At 42.8% G+C, this 23552-nt stretch overlaps 2 protein-coding genes across 5 annotated transcripts; one reads left to right on the plus strand and one right to left on the minus strand.

The window, feature by feature from the left end:
- COQ10B (coenzyme Q10B) lies at window positions 1–11642 on the plus strand. Of its 3 annotated transcripts, none has more exons than XM_086615474.1 (5): window positions 1–83; window positions 3881–4027; window positions 5492–5684; window positions 8238–8339; window positions 11373–11642. In XM_086615474.1, exons 1-5 carry the CDS (start codon window positions 1–3, stop codon window positions 11538–11540), a joined length of 693 nt encoding a protein of 230 aa, XP_086471600.1. In that variant the 3' UTR covers window positions 11541–11642. The 3 variants fall into 3 exon arrangements, with proteins under 3 accessions (XP_086471600.1, XP_086471601.1, XP_086471602.1); XM_086615475.1 differs by having other exon boundaries at window positions 1–59; XM_086615476.1 differs by lacking the exon at window positions 1–83 and adding an exon at window positions 1555–1574.
- On the minus strand, window positions 11640–23505 carry HSPD1 (heat shock protein family D (Hsp60) member 1). 2 transcript variants are annotated; one of them, XM_086615472.1, is made up of 12 exons: window positions 23313–23505; window positions 22545–22720; window positions 19433–19685; window positions 18776–18858; window positions 17954–18049; window positions 17552–17645; window positions 16980–17148; window positions 16527–16626; window positions 15341–15586; window positions 14974–15148; window positions 14187–14365; window positions 11640–14095 (listed from the first exon to the last, which is right to left on the minus strand). In XM_086615472.1, the coding sequence occupies exons 1-12, from the start codon at window positions 23503–23505 to the stop codon at window positions 13943–13945; spliced, it is 1917 nt and encodes a 638-aa protein (XP_086471598.1). In that variant the 3' UTR covers window positions 11640–13942. The 2 variants fall into 2 exon arrangements, with proteins under 2 accessions (XP_086471598.1, XP_086471599.1); XM_086615473.1 differs by having other exon boundaries at window positions 23329–23362.
- Window positions 23506–23552: the final 47 nt, after the last annotated feature.

Genomic DNA, 23552 nt, shown 5'->3' on the forward strand with positions numbered 1-23552 from the left:
ATGGCGCGGAGCGGTCGGGCGCTCGGTAGGGCGCTGGCCGGGGGGCTCGCCGCCGCCCCGCCGCCGTGCACGGCCGCTGCCAGGTACGCGGGGCGAGGCGGAGCGGCCGCGGGGGTGACAGCCAGGGCCGCGCCGCGGCGGGCGGCGTGCCGTCCCGGGGCCCCGCCGCCGCACCGCCTCTCGGCGCGCCCGGCCGACCCGGCTCCCTTCCGCCCCGCGGGCGGCCCCGCTGTAGCCTTGGGGCGCCGCGGCCGCGGCTGGGCTCGGGGGCGGGACGGGGCCGCCTGAGGCGCGCGGGTCCCTCCGTACGCTCCAGCATGAACGCTGCCGGCCGCCCTGCAGCCCATGGGGCGGTGCTGGGCGAGCCCCTGCCCGGCTCGTCCCCGCCGGGGGAGCGTGGCGCTGCCCGGTGCTGCCCCGGAGAGAAGCCTGTGGCTTTGGGGAAGGGGAGAGGGAAGGTATTCCCGAGTCCCCTCCGGCTCTGCGCTCCGCGGCGGCCGCTGAGGTGCCCTCGGCTTCGGTACCTGTTGGCTCCTTTCAGCGCGGCCAGTGCGGATGCAGAGAACAAACGATTTTCAGATTGTGAACTTGCCTCTTCTTTGCCTGAGCCAGTTGCATAGCTTTGAGCAATCCGTAAAAGAAATGAAAAACTGAGCGAAACGCCCAGATGTTTTCCACTTCAGATAATGCAACAAGTTCCCTATCCCCGATCGCGTGCAAGGCTGGCTGGAACAACTTGAGAAACAAAATATGCTTTGGGAGAAGAGCTGATCTTGTAACTGGAAGAAAAAGAACAAGCAGAGGAGAGTGCAATTTAAAAATCTTGAGAGAAAAAAAAGTTTTGCCTGTTAGTACTCTTACAGCAGTGCTGCTGTGTTTCTTTGATAAATTCAAAGTCTTGCTGTCATTCTCATAAAAACACTGAAAAATGGAATAGATTGGTTCGTGATGTCAAATTTTGAGCAGTCATTTGTCATAATTGTTACTGTGCAGTGATACGATGTCATCTTACTTGGACCACGTTTCTTTCTGTATGTCCTTTGCGTTTTAATCTTTAGGATGTGTTTGCAATATTAAAATAGTTCAATCCTGGTAAAAAAAAAAACAGCTATTTTTTTTAAGTAATTTCTTAGCGTCTTGAGGGCAAAATCAGTTACTGGGAAGGGTGTTCAGTGTTATAAGGAAACTCATTAAGTAACTAGTTACAAACTAAGTTTGAAAATGTTTCTAGTGTAAGCTGCAAGAATCTTGGCAGCTGGTTTTAGGCAAGCATGAGCTGGATCCAAAGCGGTGCTGTATTATTTGCAGCCTTGAAGCTGGGTTTGCTTTCAGGTCTTGCAGTTGTCACTGGTGCACTTTCCGTACCTGCTGTCAGCTCGGCAGACCCCTTACTGTGCTGAGTAGCAGACTTCAAGGACTCAAGTGGTAAATTAGTCTCTTGTGCTTATTCGGACTGAGATGCTAACGAGGACATTTGCTCATTTATTGGGATGTGAACAGCTTGTCGAGAAAGAATTTGAATGAGATCAACTCATGTCTCGCAGACCATAAACAATGTCACTAACCTTATGGAAGTAACACTTGGGATAACAGTAAACACAATTGCTCTGGGTTGTTCTTACTGCTGATTTCAGTCTTTATAGTCAGGAGTTTGAGATCCGTTTTTTTGAAAAAGTGTTAATCTTTAGGCTTAGAAAATTTTGTAGCGAGTAAAAACAGTCACTGACTATGCATCACTTACGTGTGTGTACCATACACCAGTAAATGCTTCGTTGCCAGGTCATGGAAGGCAGGTGATACAGCAGCCAGTGCCCAAACGTTTAGGGAGAAAGCAGCGAGTGGCAGGAATTGAAGGATGCCAGGAGGAGCAGTGTCAGTGGGTATGGCTGTATTACTGTCAGGGGAGAAGTACAGAGGTGGTAGGTGTGTCTGAGCTTCAGCAGGAACGTGGCTTTTCTGCCGCGGCCTTGATCAGGTTCGCAAAAACATGGGTGACAGTCCACTGAAATCTGTGCTTTTGTGATTTCTTGATGAGGTGTGCTTTCCTGGACTGCGACCGAGCCTGGCACGTTCTCGTAGCATCTGTTTTCTGTTTTTCTTCAGATAAAATTGGGAGAGAGATGAAGTCTCACCATGTTTATTAGCGTTATAATCTCTCCTAACCTCGCCTTCCTCGAATGGCAATATAGTTGTGAAAAGGACATTGTCTTACAGCAGCTAAAAGACCGTTTGTAGAGATTGTTTTTCAGCCTTGTAGCAGAAACAACTCTAGATAAAACTATGTGAAACAATATACTGCCATGGCATTACAGTAGAAAAAACAAACCAAGAGTAGAAACCTGGCAGCTGGTTTGGGCTGTGTACTGTATGTAGCCCTGGGTGGAGAAAGTAATTTCAGTTAGCTCTCCAGAATGAGGTCTGGTCCAAACATTTGAACACTTTCTAAGAATCTGGTTGAGGCAGCTACAATGGTACTGGCACCCTTCCAGGGTTTCTGTCAAAGCAGCGCTTTGCCTTAACAGTCTGGTCCAGTGTGTGTGGAAAAAAAACAGGCCATGTCCCAGTCCCTTGAGGTACAACTGCAAACACTGGCGGAGTTTGTTGTCTGAAGACTTTTAAAGTGGACCTATTCTTTCTTAATTTTGACACCATACCTCTCTCCCATCTTAAGTAATTCCTTTTCAACTGCAGTGATTACAACCTGTGTTGTCAGTCATCTTGCTTTGTATCAGTTGCTTATTTCTTTTTTTAAAGTCTGTACAGATTGTTTCTAGTCAGCTGCTGATTATTATTTTCCTCTAAACTCGATACCAATTTATCATTTGTCTATCTCCTAATACAGTGACCATATACACTAATGTGGTCAGTCCCAGGTTATTACTGTGTTTCTTTAGAATTCAAAGTTTTATGTTGATTTTAAAGAACATGTTAATAATAACTTCAATTGTTTAAAATTGGTAACTGTAATTTGCTAGACTACTTTTGTGGTTAGTAAAAAACCGCATCTATCTGTTCATTGTGTTTAAAAACCACCAAAACAACCAAACAAGCCTAATGCTAAGTGAGGAAGGTTGGTTCCATTTTTGACTGAATCCAGAAGTACAGTCCTGATTGTTTAATTGGAGAAAGGACGGTAAAAGACCTAGGTTGCTCTTTAGCTTATGTTTGTAGAATCACTGACAGCAAACAACAGTGGCATTTTTACCTTCTGAGGTAGCATTTTGCATCTGAGCTGACTCGATCTAGGCAAAATCAGTAATTCAGCAGAACAGACCTGTTAGTCACAATGAATATTTGTTAGATTTCAATGTAGACAGAGAACACTGAAGTGCAATCTTAGAATTACTAGCATTTTGGAAAGTAATTTGTTAAGTTTTATTTATGAAAACACTGCGTCCAAGGTTTTACATGATTTTTTTCTGAAGGAAGTTTTGAAAGCTGGGTAAGCAGTGCACTTTCTGAAAGGACTCTCAAAATGAAGCTGTCCTCTTGAGAGAAGGATGGCAGCGGAGGGATTATAGCAGAGTTCAGCTTGGTCTCTCCAAGTGGAACCTCCTTCTCTTCCTTGATTTTGCTATTAAGAAAGCTTGTTCTGCAAATTAGGTGCATATGAGGCTTGTACAGTCAACATTTAATGAGGCCTTTGTATTTTACTCTGCCAGTTACTTTTCTTGTGACTAGGGGCTATTTTTAGTTTCTCCTAAGGAGGGGGGGAATCCCCCTTGTGTTCTTAATGGTTTCTATACTGTTACAAGCCCTTGTTTTTCCATCTGAATCTGACGTTTTCTGGAATGTTATACAATAGATTGTTTGTCTCACCTGAATGTGTTATTTATTTTGCTGATATGAAACACATCTAAAAGCGTTTTCACTGTTGCAGGCACTTGGCTTCTTGTGGTATTCTGATGACCAGAATTTCTACTTTGCAAGTACCTGTAACGAGCCATACCTTTTCAAGAACTTTCTTCAACATTGCTGCACCACTAGTAAATAAAAGAAAAGAATATTCTGAAAGAAGAATTATAGGGTTTGTATAGACATGTGGAAAGAGACTTTGTATGCTTACCAATTTTGTGTTTGCTGTCATTAACCCAAAACACTAGAAGTTCAAAGACTGAGCATCCCTGAAGACACATGCCGCTATGACTCTGCCCAATTAGAGACTAGGAAGGAGTTTTGACTTTCAGAATTTTTAGAGATCAGGCTTTTCCAGTCTGAAATTGAGTATAAAAAAGGCAGGAACCCAAACCTCTTGCCCCACAGAAAGAAACAACAGAAATAATTCTTCTATTCCATGACAAAAAAACCCCACAACTGTGAAAGGGAAGAATATGCTTAGTTTCATCTGCTGAAATGGGAATAAACCAACAGGTGTGGAAACTCTCCGTTTGTTCCCTTCTGTCCCACATACGTGCTAATGCTTGCACTTACCTTATGTTGTACTTCTCACTCCTCGAGTTTTTCTTCTTTTAAAGAAAGAACGAAAATAATTAGTTGTGTGATGAAGAAACTTAGGCACATAGAAAAAGATTTTGAAATCCTGTTTGCCTTAAAGCTAGTGGGAAAATTCCAGTTAATTTGATGAGACTGAGATTTGTCTCTGGTTCACAGTAATATGAACTATTTGTTTATTGGCATAATTTTTTTTACTGTGCTTAACACTCAGTTATGTGATAGTTCTTGAACTGCAAAAGATTTTGCATAGTCGCTTAAAAAGAGCCTTCGTCCAATAGTACTCACTGTCAAGTACTGTTGAACATATGCTTCATTTGAAATACAGATGGAATTAAGCATGTGCTTCAATTCTTTTCTGAGTCAGAACTAAAATTAAAAACCATAGCTATGTAGTACACTGCCATGTTGCCATAGAGTCAACTAAGATGTTGCCATCATGTTCTTTCACATGAATTCACTATCCTGCTTGAGCAGGGCAGTTGAACAAGGTGACCTCCAGGGCTCCCTTCCAACCTCAGCCATTCGGTGATGCTGTGAGGTTTTTCCATTGCATGTCTGTTTTAATTAAGCTTTTTCATTTGGGCTAAAATAAAGAAAGTAACATTCCGCTATTTAAACGTTATGAAAAAAGTACTTTAGTTTTGATATACCTTATCTTGGTAGCCCTTAAGCATAGATACTTATGTGGAATGTCTAAGATCTACCTAAATGAAGACACAACTGTGCTGGAAAAACTATTTTTCCATTTGAAATGCGTGTGTATTTACCTGATATTGCAGAAAGTAGCAGACACCAGGTTCACTGTTCACTAACTTTGCTGCTGGATGTTTTGTGACGTTTCACATATTTATGCAAAGACTTACCAGTTTATTACTTTCCCAGACCCCCACTTTTTAATTTCCAAAAACAGTGGTAGTGCTTTCAGTTGACTGTATGCTCACCTTCCAAACTGCCATTTATACCATCTTTGAAACTTTCTAATACTGAATTTGAAGTTAAAATACCTTGTAACTAATGTTCATGTTTCTGTTTCCAGATATTCTATGCAGGAAATGTATGAAGTTGTTGCTGTTGTGGAGAATTACAAACTATTTGTTCCTTGGTGTAAAAGGTCAGATATATTATCGAAGCGCTCTGGATACTGCAAAGCACAGCTAGAAATAGGATTCCCTCCTGTAGTGGAGCGGTACACATCAGTTGTTACCCTCGTGAGACCACATTTAGTTAAGGTAACTCTTTTTTTTTTCTTTTCTTAGCTGTAACTTTCCATAACTTGTTTGTTAAAATTGGAATAATTCACTAGTGCTTCAAAAACAATCAATGCTGAAGTGCTTTGAGTTGCTTTTGTTTAAAGACTTAGGTTAACTGGAGAGAATTTGAATGTACTTTTAAAACATAAGCTGCAAAATAAGGAGGGGGAGGAATTGCTTTTTGATTTCCTTTTGCTGGAGAAACTGGCAGCCATTAATGAAGATACACCATTTTTGTTTGGTTTTGTTAAAATTTTGTCCAAGCCTCTCTAAATGCAAAATTAATACTGATTTAAAAGTTGTCCTTGACAACTGTAGCTTCTGGTGCCTTAGCAAAATTGGTATCTGTCATTACTTTTCTTCTGACAATTTTACCTAGCTAATAGGAGAAGTCTTAATTTTAAGTGTAGGATCTGCTGAAGAACTTGTTATTCAGTGTATTGATGAGAAGACAGAAGAGTAGATTTAAAGTCCATTTTTTAGAATTAAGTGGTTTAGTAGAGGAGGAGTTGTACTTCTCCTTTCAGCTTTTCAAGAGCAATAATTAAAAACGTCAAGAGGGAAATTTTAAACAACATCTGGATCTTCTGACTAGTTTGCTTTATATGTTTCGAATCTAGTTTAGTTAGGAACAGCTCAGAACAGATTTCTTGTAGCAAAACTGCCTCTCCTTTCATGTGGCAGATCTCGAGTATTTTTTTGAGTAACTAGTGGAATTACTGTTCTAGATAATTGTTTGGATATCTTATTTCACTTTTTTTTTCTAGGCTTCCTCTTAAGAGACACCACTCAAAACAGAAACAGGGTTTAAGTACAGAGGAGACATGAATTGGAAAGGGAATACACAAAGTGCCTTTAATCAAGGTACTTACTGATTCTGGAAAGAAACAAAAAACCCTATCTTTCTCCCTTTATTAAGAAAGTTGAACAGCTACGATGGAAAAACCTGCATTTTACATGCTGGCTGCTTTCCCTTTCTACTCTTCCCTGACGAGACTGGCTTTTTCCTTTCACGTAGCTATCAGATTGGCTTACCAACTCTTTTTCCCTCTGTTTCACTCCAAAGAGGGTTTCTTGTCTCAGAAAAGACCTGACAGTGGTGAGGAGAAGTTTTTCTTTACATTTCCTCCTTCTAGACTTACTAGTGTTTTCCCTGCTGAGATTATTTTTCCTGGAAGTTTACATCTTGTTCATGTGACTGTAGGAACATTTCTAGAGAAGCGACTGTGTGTTTGGACTACTTCACTGTCCTCAGAAATAACTCTGGGCAAAGGCAGCTTGCGTGGTGGTGTAGCATAGCAGGCTACTGGTGGCAACAAAATGAGCACGGGTTTGCTGCTTATGGCAACAGTGCTCGAGCAATGGAAAAAATCAGGCTGGTAGCAGCAGGTCTTGCCGCAGAGGAAGGCACGGAGTGAGTTTGCTACTTATAGGTTGGGAGCAAGGGGGACACACTGGCAATTTTCCCATTCTTCCTGCCCTTTTGGCAGCAGCAGGAAAAGCAAGCCCAGCTCTTTGTGTCTAATCTTCTTTCTGCTGCTCTCCTTTCTGAAGAAGTAGCAAGGCACTGCGTCTTATTCCAGGGCAGGAAAACGTAGGTATTTTTATGCTGATGATTAGTTTTTGAGATGGCTGACCTCACCACGGCTTTCAAACCACAAGCAACACCTGTTCATCACGGGTAATCTTGTTGGAGCAGTGGTAACAGTAAGAACTTGTAAAAAAAGAGTTAAAAAAAGTTACATCATCTCAATTGACTTGGAATTTCTGTATCTAGATGATTTTGAAGTATGTGTCTTTCAATCTTTTTCTATTATAGCCACACAAAATTAGCTCTATGTGCTAAAAGCAAAATCAGTGAAAACAAGCGCCCTATTGTCATGAAAACTATGAAGCCAACTACTGCAAATACTTTGTTGTTTTAAAGGAGGATTGTATGGAAGCATTCCTGGAATGTTAGTTAAATATGGCTTGCCGGTAACTAAAAGGCAAGGTATAAGCTGACTTTGAACTTGAGTGTATAGTCTTACTGACTTTACGGTAGCTCTTGATCACAGTAGTGTCTTGTGGCAGATGATGTTTGGAGTTTGTCTTCAATCAGGTTTGTTTTGATGCTAAGCATTCCTGTAGCCCAGGACCACCAGTCTCTATATCAGTATATAAAACATTCTGTACGTGTAGTGGAAAAAAAAAAAGTAGATAAACCCAGTAAACGTCCACATCTTTTGCTTAAAGCAATGTTGTTCAGAGTGCTGGTATATAGCATAATTTTGGTGTTTTATGTATCATGCTAGAGATCTGTTTCATGACTCCCAACACAAAAATTCTTCTTCTCCCTTAAAAGGAATTCAGTTATTTTGCCGTAAGTGCCTTTGTGCAAACGGGATCTCATGCTGGCTGCACTATAGGAATAATTTTAACTATGCCATGACCTTCACTGACTAACAAAACGCAAATGCAAACTTCAGTGATACCAATTTGTCCTATCTGCAAAAGTCTAATTGTAGCTTGACTTTTTAAACTTTATTTTAGGCATCCTGCACAGATGGAAAACTATTTAATCACTTGGAAACAGTATGGCGTTTCAGCCCAGGTATCCCTGGTTACCCAAGGACATGTACATTGGATTTTTCAGTAAGTACTGCATGCTAGAAACAGGGCATAGAAACAGTATCTTCCAACTGTACTTCTCTTTTTTCTTTTAATGCCTGGTTCTATTTTTTTTTAAAAAAAAACCATATACACACAGAAAACAAGTTAGTTTTAGTCACTACTATCCAAAAAAATTTTTGCAAGCTTTACCACATGGAAACCACTACAGCAGCTTCAGAGACAGCAGTCTTCTGTGAGGTATGCGCACACCACGAAACAGTCTAGGAGTTGGTATATCTCACCATTCCATCTAAACATGCTGAAGTTTTTCGACAGTCAAATACAGATGGAGAAATGCTAAACCTACCTTGCTATTTCCTGTAATTACTCTGCAGCCTAGGTACTCTTAGTACCAGAAAGTAGGTATTCCCCCATCTGTCCTGCTTGGCCTGCAGTTTGGTCAATTTAATTTCTTGGCTTCTAATTTTAGTCTTTCATGTATCTTAAGTCTTACTCCTTCCTTCTGTAATATTAGTATAATAGATTTTTTGCTGTGTTTCTACTCTATGATGGGATATCACTGCAGCTCAAAACTCTTGCTCTGTAAATCCAGTATCTGGTTTAGCCTGTTACTCCTAGACAAGTTGTTTTCCAATCAAGTTATTGCTTTTCCATTTTGTCTGTTTAGTCTGTCATCACATTTTTTTTTCTTACGTTTTACAGTGTTAAGAGTAGGTGTTGCACTGAGCACGTAACTAAGCTGGATTCAGAACAGGCTACAAAAAATACACAGAAATGGGTTGATCCTGCTGCCATCTACTGGGATACTCTGCTTTAAAAATTACCTTCTTTAAAAGAGCTTTTGGAGTATTTGTAAACTAGGAGGTTAATCTCCTTGGGTTAATAACTTTCAGCTTATTGCTGTATTGCACTTCATACAGTTCAACAGTAAAAATTAATCTATAAGCACTGAAAAAAACCCCATTTCTCATGGGATTCACCAACCATGTTTGCATGTTATTTGCTCATGGTATTTCCATTTCTCCAGGCAAATAATTCCTTGTTCCTGCTGCTAACCAGTACATAAGCCAGCTTTTAACCTAAGCCATATATCAGTTGAGAAAACTTGAATTAGGCAAGTGTTTAAACCCTAAATCTAAATACTGAGTCTGTGAGGACACCCCCCACCCCCCCCCGAATACTAAAGCCACCTGTTGACATTTCAGGTCAAGAACTTCAGTTAAAAGGAGTCAAAACCAGACTTAAAATGGTATTTTTCACTTTCTTGGGGAAACACTTTAGATCCTTCTTACTGCTTACCCCATTTCGAGGTAGTGGAGGCAAAGGCAGCCAGCTGAGCAGGGGGCTGCCTCGCCAAGGCAAGTCCTTAAGGACTCCAACCTTTGCCAGTTCCTGACCTGCCCAGTTGCTTTGCCTCCGGGCCTGTGCAGATAGTGACGATAAGCATCCCACAACAAACTTGTCAAACATACTGTGCAATTACAAATATTCAAGAGAGAGCTTTGATTTGAAGAATGCTCTTCTGCTTCAGGAAACATAATTTGAGTTTTAGGTTACGCTGGTCCCCACAAGCTACTGTGTCCTGTTTTGCCAGCCTGATTCCAGGAGACATATGCATACAACAGGGAACTTTTCTAGTTTGGTTTCAGCTCTTAAATGATTTGGTATATAGATTGAAGCACCACCGTTCTTGCCACCTGCAAACTTTGTAAATGTATACTGTACCTCAAGTTTTTACGTAGTTACGGAACGTGACGCCAAACTCATCCCTGCTCCGCAGAACTCTGTATGACAACTGTCTTGACTTTTTAAAGGCACGTCAATTTTACTGGTGCTTGAGGTCAGGCAAATGTAGATGAAGCTACACCTGGCTTCCAGTTGAAGTAGTTTAATTACTTCTCTGCTACTGTTTCCAGTTAATAGGCATTACTCATAACCAACTTAAGAAATCAGCAGGTTAAATACCAAATGGAGCAAGTGCAGCTTCTCTCAGGAATGACAAAAATACTTAGATCTCAACCCAAAAAACATGCTGTAGCAGGAGTGATGATAAAATCACAGAAGCGCAACTTGTTTCTTTTCCTGAAAGTGCTGGAATTGTTTTGGGAAGGTGTGTATTCCAAAACAATGCGATTCTATAGCCTTAGGGGAACGTTACTTAATTAGACCAAAGGCCAGAACAGCACAAAAGTGTTCGTTGAAGGCTGTTAGACATAAAAGCAGCCTTTTCTTCTGAGGGTGGAGAGAGAAAACAAAATCCCTTCACCCTGCCATAACTGCTACTAGTAGCTTCAGTTTAACTGCAAGATTCAGTGACCTAAAAGAAAACCTAGAAGTTAAGCCCTGAGCGCTGCAGCAGGTGGCCAAGGGCTTAGTTCAGGGGACTTGGCCAGTATGTCTGTACTGTGACATTGGCCGCCTGTGTCAGGACAGCGAAGGCCAAGGGCGGGAGGTGTCCAGGTAGGAGATAACAGCACACACAGACAGACTTGTAGCTTTAGTCAGTAAATTGCTCTTGTCTGAACATGCTGTAACCACAGCTACCAAGATGGAAAAACTGGTTTAGTGTTGGTATTTAACAGGTGGCTATTTCAAGCTGCTTTTAAATGCCTCTTGGGTTTGCTCCAGCTTACTTCTAAGTCTGCCGTCTTGCCGTGCAGGATTTTCTTCAGACAACTTTTGTCCCACAGGTGAATTCTGTGCACAAAGTAGCTGAAGTTATTGTTGGTTGACAGTTTATTATCTCAAGCCTTTTACTTATGTTTTGTGATGCATCCTTTATTAAGTAAAATACAGTTAGTTTAGATAAATGGAAATGATTGAAAATGATTACTTCAGAGAACTGAACAATTATTCTAATTGAAATGGCCAGGGAGACAGTCCTCTGACCAAGAGTAGGGCTTTTCTTCACACACTCATCTGTAGTTCTGTTCTAACTGTTCTTTCTCCCACAGCTTACTTGCAGACCAACTGAAGATCTTTAATGAAGTTGTCTGTTTATAGCAGCATTTTACCACAACAGGAAAAACAGTTCTTCTCTCTTTTCTTAAACAGGTTTCTTTTGAATTTCGTTCACTTCTACACTCAAAACTCGCTACGCTATTTTTTGATGAAGTGGTAAAGCAGATGGTAGCTGCCTTTGAAAGACGAGCATCCAAGCTCCACGGCCCAGAAACAAGCATACCTCGGGAGCTAATGCTTCATGAAGTTCATCAAACGTAAAAGGGAAATTGTAACAGCCTCCGTTACAAACTTGTTTGTACACTTCATTTGTACAAGAGGTGCAGGCTCCTCTTTTGGGGCATCTATTTCATATCTGAGCTTTGTGTGTGACTTTATACTGCACAACACACACCTGCTCAGCTAGATGTATATAGAGTATTCGAGCTGCCATCAAGTGCAACTTACGAGTGTTATCAGTACCAGTTGGCAGCTACTGTAACACAAGATATCTCAGGCTGCCATTTATTAACTCGCCAAAGGGTTTGTGTAATCACAGTGTAAGTTCTGCCTTATCCAAGCTTGTGGGTTTTTTTCGGTATTGTAACATGTTAACGCAAGTTTAAGTTATTAGTAGTGTGAATGTGACTTAACAGCATCAACTCTGGCCAAGCAAAGGGAAACGGACATTCTGGCTTTGGGGAGCATGGAACAGTTTGTCAAGCACCAAGCAGCAGGTGCTTCTAATCCAAGTGAATTACAAGGGCAAGTCAGGAGCCTCCAGCCACTGTTGAATTCTGACCAGCAACAACACCAGAAAAAACAACACAGCCTCCACACTTGAGTTTTCAGAAATTAAACTGCTGAGGGCAGCAGTTTCAGCTGTAGCCAGGGGTTCTCAGCTGTCAGGGAGCATTACCTCTTTGAGGGCTAGGGCATAGATGCACAATGTTCTGTACGGCAGTGCTGTCCTCCCCAGAAGGGAACAAGCTGTCCTCCAGTTACTGCAGACTAGCACAACCAAGGCCAGTTGTCTTTAAAAAGCAACAATACAGAGCTAAACCTTTGTTCCAAGTTTCATTTCACTCACATACTACCATTTAATTATCAGTCCCATTATGATGGTACCAGCTGTCTTGATTAAATTCATTTTCAGTAGTTCTATTCCTGACATTAATAGTCTCTTTCCAGTCTCTAAAGAAATGTAAGTGAATAGGTTTGAACAGATTTTAAATCCTGTCTCTATGCTGCCTTGAATTACCAGATTCCCCATACTGAAATTAGGTAAAGCTTCAGGTCAGGTGTTTAAGCTGGACCTTTCTCCAAAGTGTCCATAATCCACATGGTTACTACAGAATAGTGTATTAAATAACATAGAAAAGCCTGTTTCAGGACAATTTAGACTAGTTTCAGACCATTTAGATGCTTTTCCAGAAAGAGCAATTGAAATTTCACAGATCCTGTTGATGAAGGATAGTTGCTATTAAAGGTAGGAAGCTGGGGAAAGTGACAGCTGGATTAAGAGGACAGTTTTAAAGCACAGAGAAGTGGTAAAACAATTTTGTTTGTTGAGACAGAGGCAAAAACATAGACAAGTTTGGGAACACCATTGTTCTGAAGTTTGGAAAGCAGAGTTGAAAAGCAGACAAAAGATTTTACACAATGTTCTCAGCTGTGTCAGGTCAAAGAACGCAGTAGGTGGTAAAGCAAAGCTGTCATTTTTAAGGGTAAAGCAGCATCTGGTGCAAAGTAATTCAAACCAAATCCCTCAGCCTGTTACCAGAAAGCTGGAAGACAAGACTGCAAGTCTTGAGGCAAGGAGGTGACCACATACTACACCTGAGCAAGAGAAACATTTGAAATCCTGTAACTCTTTCTTAGCAAAGAGAACTTACCTGCTTCCTACCCTCAGGGCACTTGCCCTCCCACAGCTCTGGAAGACACACCAGTCCTGTTCCAGCACATGAAACAAACAGTACAGACAGGGCAAAATAAAGTCCATGCACGTGCCTTACTTTCATAGCATTGTTTAATATTTCAAAGAACTGTAGCGTCAGTTCAGCTTAGGTATTTTACCCCAACTAAAATCACTTCTATTTGAGAAACATCCTAGACAAAGGAATGTTTCCTGGAGGGAAACACGTATCAGATTTCTATTAAATCTTAGAAGCAGCAGGAGGCTGTCAGGGTTCTCCCGTGACTATGGCTTTGTGTGCAGATGAATAAGGTGATACTTTTCGTAACTTTTGAGCAGCTTGTTTTATTACATAAAGGTCACATAACTGTATATTTGCCTACTTTGTACACAATTGTCTAGTCTCGCACACAGTGGCTTCCAAGTTCTTCCTAGTACTGGCAAGCACCAATGAATTCTGAAACAGAATATCCAGTGCCTTAAGTTTAAATCAGGACCTTGGTAGATGGATCTTGCACCCAGTTATCAGGAATGTACAAATGTCTTTATTCAAAAAATACAAAATAAATTATCTGTAGGCATGGACAATGACTGTAAACAATTACACGTGTGTTAAATGAAATCCAGTAACTGATGGTTACAGTGATTCTTTTAAACACCAGCCTCGCTTCAGTCACTATCCACCCTCTCGCACTGACAGCTGAAGTTTTTCAAGTCGGAACTGTCAGTCTTAAACAGCTCAGTTCACCATGCTTCCCTATCCCAGGACTCAGAACATGCCACCTCCCATTCCTCCACCCATCCCACCCATTCCTCCCATTGCCGGCTCCTTTTCTTCTTTAGGAATTTCAGTCACCACTGCTTCTGCTGTTGATAAGAGGGATGCAACCCCTGCAGCATCCATCAGAGCAGTTCTCACAACCTAAAAACAGGGAAGAAATAGCTTAATACCTGCTGACTATCACATGAGCTGCAGGAAGGAAAGCTGAGAGTTAAAGGCTATTTTAAGTTACCTTCGTTGGGTCTATGATTCCTTTTTCTACCATATTTACAAAGTCCCCAAGCATTGCATCATAGCCAACTTCCGATGGACTCTGCAGGATTTTCTCAACTATTAATGATCCTTCAACACCTGCATTCTTCGCAATAGTCATTGCTGGGATTTTCAGTGTTCTCTTTATTATTTCAATGCCTATAAGAAAAAGCACGCATAGAATTACTTATTTTTAGAATTATGTATTACATATGCTGCTCCTGTTGCCAAGGCCAGGACTCATGTGCTGGAGGTCAATACAAAAAGAGAGCCCTCTGAGCAAGAACATAAGCTATTTTTATCTGTTCCAGGGGAAAAAAGTTCATTGCTCCTTGACATTTGACAACAAGTGAAATTATTGCAGCATGTTCACACACATTTTAGTTTGACTTCTGCAAAAGGTAGCAAAGAGCTGTAACACGGCACAAAGCCTTTTTCCATTTGATCTGTGACACAATCTCTTAGGCATTCTTAGATTTTATGGCTGCAACAGTCAACCCAACTCTTCCTTCAATGGTTCGCAATTCCTTGCAGGAGGTACTGCCACTTTATTGCTATTGGTTCTTTCACATCCAAGTTAGGAAGGCAGTGAAAGCCCCTTCCTGCTGGAAAAGCAGAGACCACCATACCAGGGGGATATGGGCTTCTAAAGATCAAGTAAACAACAAACCCACTGAAAGTAATCTGTAGTTAATCTTGTAAAGCCTCAGGACAGAAGAAAGTCTGTTCTTAACACTTCCTCACACACGTTCAGGTGATTTACTTACCAATTTTCTGATCTTCGTTGGCTGGAGCTAAAGCATCTAATGCTGGAATGCAGCGAAGCAACGCACAGCCGCCACCCGGAACGATGCCTTCCTCTACAGCAGCACGGGTCGCGTTCAGAGCGTCAGTAACTCTGTCTTTCTTCTCATTCACTTCAACATCACTTGTGCCACCAACCTACACGAAGCAAGCCACACGTCAAGGTCCATGCAAGGAGCCCGGGTGGGAGAGCAGTGCTGGCTACAGAACTGCTGCTGCAAAATTTAACAGTCACCAACTGCCGAGATTAGGAGACAACCACACAGCAGTAACCCAGATTAGCAATAAAGGACGGATACCGCCACTTTCCTAAGGAGTTTAACCTCTCACCTTCAATACTGCTACTCCATCAGAGAGTTTGGCCAATCGCTCATTCAGTTTTTCTTTTTCATAGTCACTTGTGGTAACTTCTAGCTGTTCAATAATTTCTTGAATACGTTTTTCAATTTGGGCCTTTTCACCCTTCCCCTTGAGAAGCATGGTGTCATCTTTTGTCACAATGACCTCTCCAACTTTACCAAAGTCATGAGGCTGAATGTCTTCCACATTTAGGGTCAAACCCTCTTCTCCAAACACCTGAAACACATTATGTGAAAAGTTGGAATTCACAGCTCCTCCATACATCAATTTTTTATTTATAGACACATGAACACACACAACAGGCTAACAGTGCCAAATAATCACACTACTGCAGCTAAGCTGAACAAAACTCCTCCCTTCTCCTAACAGACTCCAGGTGTGCCGCTATCTCACAAACTGGCCCTCAGGGAAAAGGGAGCTGCCGACTTCTCCCTCATGACTAACATAACTCACAGATTCAAAGTGCCTGGAAAGTAGAGTTGTGTTACAGTCTTCCTTCTATTTTGCCAAGTTACCAATATCAGCACTAAACTGACTTCGGAACAGAGTTTGCCAGTTCTCTTACTCTGTGCACCATGTAGCTTAAACACCAAGTTTTATTCCAACAACCACCTTTGGATCCCAGTATCATGGTATCATTTTGAAGTGTGTGTAAAAAAAAAAAAAAGGCAGTATAAAGGGACATCAGTACAACCCATCAGCACATCAACTATCTGAGAAGTTGGGTACAACAGGAAGTTATCCTGTCTATTCCAAACATTTAAAAGAATTATGTGTGCCACACTAAGTCTGGGCAATTATGAGGCAATCCGTTTTGTAAGGCAGCAAGAAAGCTTTGCTATTTCTAAGAAACTCCCTTGATGTTCCCCCTTCCCCTTAACAACATTAGTGCTGCGAGGAAGTTGTGTGTAACTCCAGTCAGTTAAAAGGACATACTACTTCTGGTCGGTCAGAGCTGTGTTATACAGCAATTATCAATATCTATATTTAAAAAAAAAGATTGAAGCATTAGAGTTACTGTTACATTCTTGAAAGAACAGGACACAGCCTGCAGCACAGCAGATACAAGCCATGGATCTAAAAACATGTTCTTTTCCTCCTTAAATACCATTAGCATTTCTTAGAGCAAAAAGCCAATTAAAACATCATTACTTACAGCACCGCCAGTAGCAATTGCCATATCCTTAAGCTGGTTTTTCCTGTTATCACCAAAACCTGGTGCTTTTACAGCAACAACCTGCAGACCAACCTTCAGTCTGAAGAGAAGAATTCAGAGAGCAACATTCCACATGTGTTCAGAGAACAAGCCTAATCATTAAACCCCAATTATTTCAGTACAGATCTAACAAGGAAACAAAGAGACCTTCGTGAACTGAGCTGGTTTTGCTCAAAAAGGTAGGTAGGAAACAAGTGAAATTCTGTCCAAACTGATACAAAGTACAGCTACGTGCAAGAGCTGCCACTTCTTTGGTACTGGCAAGAGAAGAGACAACAGTACTACACTGTAGCAAATTCAGATACATACAGAAGTGCATCTTCCTCTAAAAGCATGAAAACACACACAGAGAAAAAGCAGTATTTCTCTACAAGTATGGATTTTAAGCCTCACCTGTTCAAGACTAGAGTGCTGAGGGCTTCTCCATCAACATCTTCAGCAATAATGACCAAAGGTTTGCGGTGAGAATTGGCAATTTCAAGAGCTGGAACTATGGACTGTACGCTAGAAATTTTCTTTTCACTGATTAAAACATAAGCGTCCTGGAATTCACATTTCTGCCCTGCAGAAACAACACACACTATCTGAACAATCTGATTAGAAAAATGTATCAAGCATTCTCTTAAACTTAAGGAGCTGCTTTAGCGCAACTGTTGCACTTTTCCATGGTGTAAAAGAAAAAAAAAAAAAGAGATACACAAATTGTTTTCTCCAAGACTCCACTGTTCATTCTACCTTGTTCTGGAGCATTGCAGGGCCAGCTTGATGTTAGCACGGACACTGTCTACACTTAGCGGACTACAGGTTTTTAGCAAGAATTCCAAGTTTCTGATGGGGAAGGGCTGCACTGTGCTATTGCCATGGCACGCAGTGCACCAGACTGTGAAGTCTTTATAAAAGGTACCGTTATTTCTAACTTACAAGAGCCACTGCAAGGTATCTGACACGTGTTATTGTTAACTCACCTTTGGTTGTGTTAATAAAGTATGGAGAGATGTAGCCTCTGTCAAATTTCATACCCTCAATGATTTCCAATTCATCATTCAGAGTTTTTCCATCCTGTTTAGATGAAAGCAAGCCAGCATTAAAGATCCCTTATTTAATACCAAAAGCACAGGTACATTTTTAGCATACTATGCTAACAGAGCTAAAGGCTCTGCACCACGTCAGTTTCATGTGCTTCCCCTTTCAAAAGAAAAGGACTGTAAGAAGCAACAGCGATCAAACCCTTATCTAAAGGAGCTGGGAGGGAGGAATTATGGTGGGATACCATATGTGAGCAGCAGTGGCTACATCACGTCACAAAAGTCAGCCCTAACTGGAGAAGAGACACTCTGCACTTGGTCCGCATGTTGGCCAGTTCTTACCTTAACAGTGATTACACCCTTTCGTCCAACTTTTTTCATTGCATCGGAGATTATATTGCCAATTTCCTGATCTCCATTTGCTGATATTGTGGCAACCTGAAACAGCAACCCATTTAATCTCATTTCACAATGCAAGCGATTTGTAAAGAAAATCAGAACAACCGTTTTCAATTCTAACATTTCCTGACACGACAGGGCAGCTGACTTTGGCACATCCACACTGGCATCCAAGATCTCCATGAGAAAGGCTAACAGCTCTCCGTCAGCTCAAGTGCACGGCCAGACTCTGCACACTGGGCTCGTGCAGCACACCCAGACCACCTGAATCTGTGGCCATGGGAAGAAATCTGTCATGAAGGCAAATACAGCTGGTGCCTGAGACCCAGCTGGGGATCCACCTCAACCTGAACCTCTCACAGCAGATTCACAACACCCCCAGAAGTCTGCTGTCCCGTCTCACCCACAAACACTTTGTTCTCGTCAGTTCTTCCCCAGTACACAAATCTTATGGTTTAAGACCACATTTTAGAATGAAACTTGGGAGATGAGAAAAACTACCTATTTCTGAATAACTTCCAGCAGCGTAGTTGAAGGCAGAATACTGGGAACTTTAAACAACTCAAGAAAATGAAAGCGTTATCACAAAGATCATTCAATGAAACCTACTCTGAATCTAAAGAAAAAATACTCAGGTGTCATATACGCACAGCCTGGCTCTGTTAAACCTGACGACAAAACTTTTTCTGAAAAATAGCTATGTAAACTTGGTTTAAATATTTTGTGTTCGTGGGTTTTTTGTGTGTTTTTTTTTTGTTTTTTTACCTGTGCAATTTCTTCTGGAGTTGTAACAGGTTTAGACAGTTTCTTCAGTTCGGCTATGATAGCATCAACTGCAAGCATCACCCCTGAAGTGAAGATGAACAGGATATTTGTGAGCGAACACAACAAGGTACACAGCACAGAAAAAAACGCAAAAAACCTCCACAAACTAGTGAAGTTCCAAACCGAAGTCCACATTGCAAAAATGCATCAAGCTTGCACATTCAAAAACAAGTGACTGGCAATTCTAGTTCCACGTTGCCATTTGTCTATCTAGTGATCATTTTTTGGAATCCATGTGACATACTTCCCGTCATGATTGGAATTTATGGCAAATTTATTTACATGGCACCAGTAAATTCATATACTAAAAAAAATTAATTAAATGCACAAATGGCTTTAAGTTGAGTCCTATGAGAAATTAAACGTGCAACTGCATATAAAATAGTAAAATTATTAGAAAAATGAAGAACTGTTCAGAGTAAGTAACATAACAGAAAAAAGCAGCAGGTTCTCTACACATCGCTCTTCATTCATATAAACCTTCATGTGGTGCTTCAAAAAAAGGCAACTTATTCAGGAAGCCAGTCAAATTTGGGCTACGAAAAATAAAAGGACAGTGATTAAACATTAAAAACAAGGAGGAAAAAAAAAAATTACCCCTCCTGATTTCTACTGGATTAGCTCCTTTGCTGATCTTCTCAAAGCCTTCCTTGGCAATGGCACGTGCAAGCACTGTCGCAGTAGTGGTACCGTCTCCTGCTTCTTCGTTCGTATTGTTGGCAACATCTTGAACTAACCTGGCTCCAATATTTTTGTATTTGTCTTTCAAGTCAATTGCCTTTGCTACTGTCACACCGTCTTTTGTCACTTTGGGACTTCCCCAGCTTTGTTCAATAATAACTGTTCTTCCCTAGGGTGACAAAGAACAAATATTACATCAAAGTCACATAATCCACACCATGTTACTCTAAGAGTTCAAATGAAGATGAAAGTCCTTTTGAGCAGCCACAGCAGAACAGAAACACCACTTTGCACACAGCTTTCTTTCACCTGGGACTTTTTTTCAAGCACACACATAGCGAAGGTTCTGCAAAACCAGCTCAAAGGTTTTATACTTCCATAGAACAAGGCTTCATTCCCCAGTCACAATGCTTAATACCACAGACTCAGAAGTCTACAACTAAAATAAGATTGGCCTTAGAGAGAAAAATAATTGAAGAAAGTCCCTCTAATACTGGTATTCTTCCCTAAAATTAAAACACATCAACACTGAACTAGTTTTGCAAAATTTCCACCAAACCAGACTAGAAGTTTATGTGACTGAAAAACGGTAATGCCAAACTCAATTTGTTGCACATTCTAAAAAAAAAAAATAAACCACACACCAGACACTTGCAAACCTTATTAGTCATTAGCAAAGAGAACTGAGAATACTTAACAAATCTCTGCTAATGTGTTGCAATAATTTCTCAAACACTCCAAGCTAACACACCTTAAAAGGCTGGCCTGCCCTATGCAATAGCTACAGACACAGTTAACACAGGAAACTACGGACCACACAGGGAACACGGGGCAGAGGCACCTGCACAAGAGGATTGCTTGTTCCCAGATGAATTCAATAGCTTTAATAGCTGCCCCAATCAATCACGTTCTTTTAGCTGGAGGCAGCAGAAACATAAGGAACCACCTCTGCTTTGCTGCTGCCCTGAAACTCCTTAGCCAGCCTGACAGTTGGAGCCACTGGAAGAGGCGAAGGAAGAGCAACTGCCCTACCTCACCACTGTCGCTCCCAGCTGACCCTGCCCAAGTCCCCTCACCTGGCCTGTCAGGCCCAGCTCAGAGCTGGCCACACTGGGCCCTGCCGAGCCACTGCTGTAGCTGACCACACGCCAGTGCAGCTTCAGCTCCAACCAGTTTGGATTACATGCCAAGCAAGCAAGCTAAGGACTCCTGGACAGCACGCTATGGCTCACTGTGCTCCTCGCTTGCACGGAGCCCACTCACATCTGCCTCAGTGATTTAACTGTCTTGGGATCCCTGCCATGGACAAGGCTACACTGCTTCTGAAGTACAACTAGCCCAAGAAGCTGCACAAGAAACGTTAAGCTTCACTTACCAGTGCTGCACCTGCAGAAGAGTTTACCAAATTCTAGCTCTGTGCTATGAAACTATTATGCCAAAAAAAAAAGCATAATCTGACTTCTTACAGTGATTTAATTTGACCTGCACTTCTCCTAAATCTAAAAGTGGTTCAAGAGTAGGAAATCACTCTCTGGGGATCCTGCTACTGGTAAGTTCTTCATGTAGTCTCTCCTTGTTTCACCTAATTTTATTCTCCATTTTGACATAGTCTTATTGTAAATGTTTGTTTGGTAGCTATGAGGAGAGCAGCACAACAAAATCTGCTTATAACTGATCACATTAAAGGACTCACACTCAACAAACACTTAATACATGTTCTGAAGAAAGGACCACCACCGGCAAAAACACACGCATTCTGAATGGTCCTGCCTATCAAGAATCCAAGCACTCACATAAACTAGTTCTGACAAAGTAACCAGCATGTTGGCAGCAGTATCAAAAGGTTGCGTGAGACTGCAAACCACATTCTTTACATACAGAGCAATGCCATAGGGAACTTTCCTCACCAGAGAGGTATTTCTTAAAAATGCTGGAAGCAGAATCAGGCAGTACAGCACAACCCCTAAACCTCTACAAGCACATGGAGAACAGCAGATAAAGTGAGAACATTGGAACAAAAACCCCAGGTTACAGTAAGTTGCATCAGGAACTGCCTGCCCTTTAACCAGTGCATTAAAACTATGCTTAGGCATTCACAAAGTAGCCTGATCCAAAAAACCATGAGTTAAATTAACTGGCTACACTTAAACTTTGTTCCTTTATGGAAAACAGCCACAGCTTGCTGACATCACCATTCCTTAACCTCACCTACTCAGCTTGTGGCATTTTTGTCTTTGAATAAAGCTAATAGAGCACCAAAAACCCACAAGAAACACACCGGTGAATTTTACAGAGGTCAATCAACCTTCAGAAGATCTACCATCTTATTACAGACATTCCTACGAGCCCAAACGAAACCAGTTATCTCTTCCTTAAAAAGGAGTCTCATCTCAAGCCTTACTGCATGTTGCATGACTATGCAGAATACAGCAGCTAGTTTTCCAAAAGGTCTGGAATTTACAGGGAATCACACACTATATTCTGTCCTATAAGCAACATAAATGAATGCCACTGCCATGGAATTTCATTTAAGCTGGTAACATTTACTAGTCAACTGAAAACCGACCATTCACTTTTAATGTTTCTTTCACCTTGCTAATACTAAACGATAAAGTGATACAAAATCGTAATTTGTAAAAAAAAAAAAAAAATTGCTTACGAATTAGCTCACTTCATGATACAGTCAGCTAAATTACTGCATTGTCACAGGCCATCAACCGAGCCTTGGTAACCCGTTATGAAAATCCCCTTCACCTTCAAAGCCTTTAAACAAACACACTGCATCTTTCATCAGCGATTGATCTCATTTTGCTCGGTTACAATGAAAGGCACACGCACTATCACCGTGGTTCAGGCCACAAAGATGAGAACATGGCTGCTTAAGGTAGTCTGTCTGTGCCCCAAATCAGGGTGTTAGAGGTCTGCAGGTGGTGATCACGCAGCTCCCCCGAGAACTAACAACTGCTTTTCACTGGTGTTTCGACCACGCCAAAGCGTTAACATAAACCAAACACGAATCTTCCGTTACCTTTGGCCCCATGGTGACAGCTACAGCATCTGCTAGAAGGTCTACTCCCTGGAGCATGAGAGCTCTCGCGTCTGCTCCGAACTTCACATCCTTTGCATACGCTCGCGTGAGATGGGGGGCGAGTGCTCTGGACACTGGCCTGATCTGACGGAATACCGTGGGTAAACGGAGCATGTCTGAAAGATTAAAACAAACCCAGGGAAAAAAAAAAGTATAAGCGGCTTGCTTTTGCACAGCTACTTCTAGAGTTTAACGCACGCCGACGGCAGCGGCGCCGTTCCATCGGGCGCCCCGGCGAGGCTCCCGCGACCGACCAGCCCCGGGGAGGCGAAAGGGAAGGGCAGAGCAGCGGGGAAGGGTCCCGGGCTCCCACCGGGCCCCCCGGGGCGGGCGGCGGCGCGGGGCCTCCGGCCACATGTCCCGCTCCACCAGGACACGCGCACAAGGTCAAGAGCCGCTCGCCCCCTGCCGCCCCCCGCCGGTGCTGCACCGCTGGGCCCGCAGCGCCGCCATCGCCCCCCACCGGGCGGGGGGCCGCGGGTCTCGCTCCGCCGCCTCATCTCCGGGCGAGAGGGCGGCGGGCCGGGGCCTCGCTCCGCCGCCTCACCCCCGCGGCCGCGCTCACCGCTCCCGCGCGCCCCAAACGGGCCGGGCTGCCAGCCGCGCGGGCATCCCCGGGCACCCCCCCGCACCGCACCGCCGCCGCGGGGGGAGCGGCGGGGGCAGCACCCCCGGCCCGCACTCCCCGGGCAGGGCCGGGGCAGCCGCCGCGCCCCGCGCTCACCTGCGGGCAGCGCAAGAGAGAGAGCAGACAGGCACCGCCGCCGTCCGGGCTCCGCGCCGAGAGAACAGCTCTGCGCGCAGCAGCGGGAAGGCGCTCGGCACTCACCGCCTCCGCCCCGCCCCCGGCCAGGCACCGGCCCATGTGGGGCTCCGCGCCGCCCGGCCCGGGAACCAGCATAGCCACTGCTGCCCCGCCCCTGGCGGGAGGGGGCGGCCGTGCCCGCC

The sequence above is a fragment of the Tauraco erythrolophus genome, chromosome 8 (genome assembly GCF_009769465.1).
Source record: "Tauraco erythrolophus isolate bTauEry1 chromosome 8, bTauEry1.pri, whole genome shotgun sequence".
NCBI classification, from domain to species: Eukaryota; Metazoa; Chordata; class Aves; order Musophagiformes; family Musophagidae; genus Tauraco; species Tauraco erythrolophus.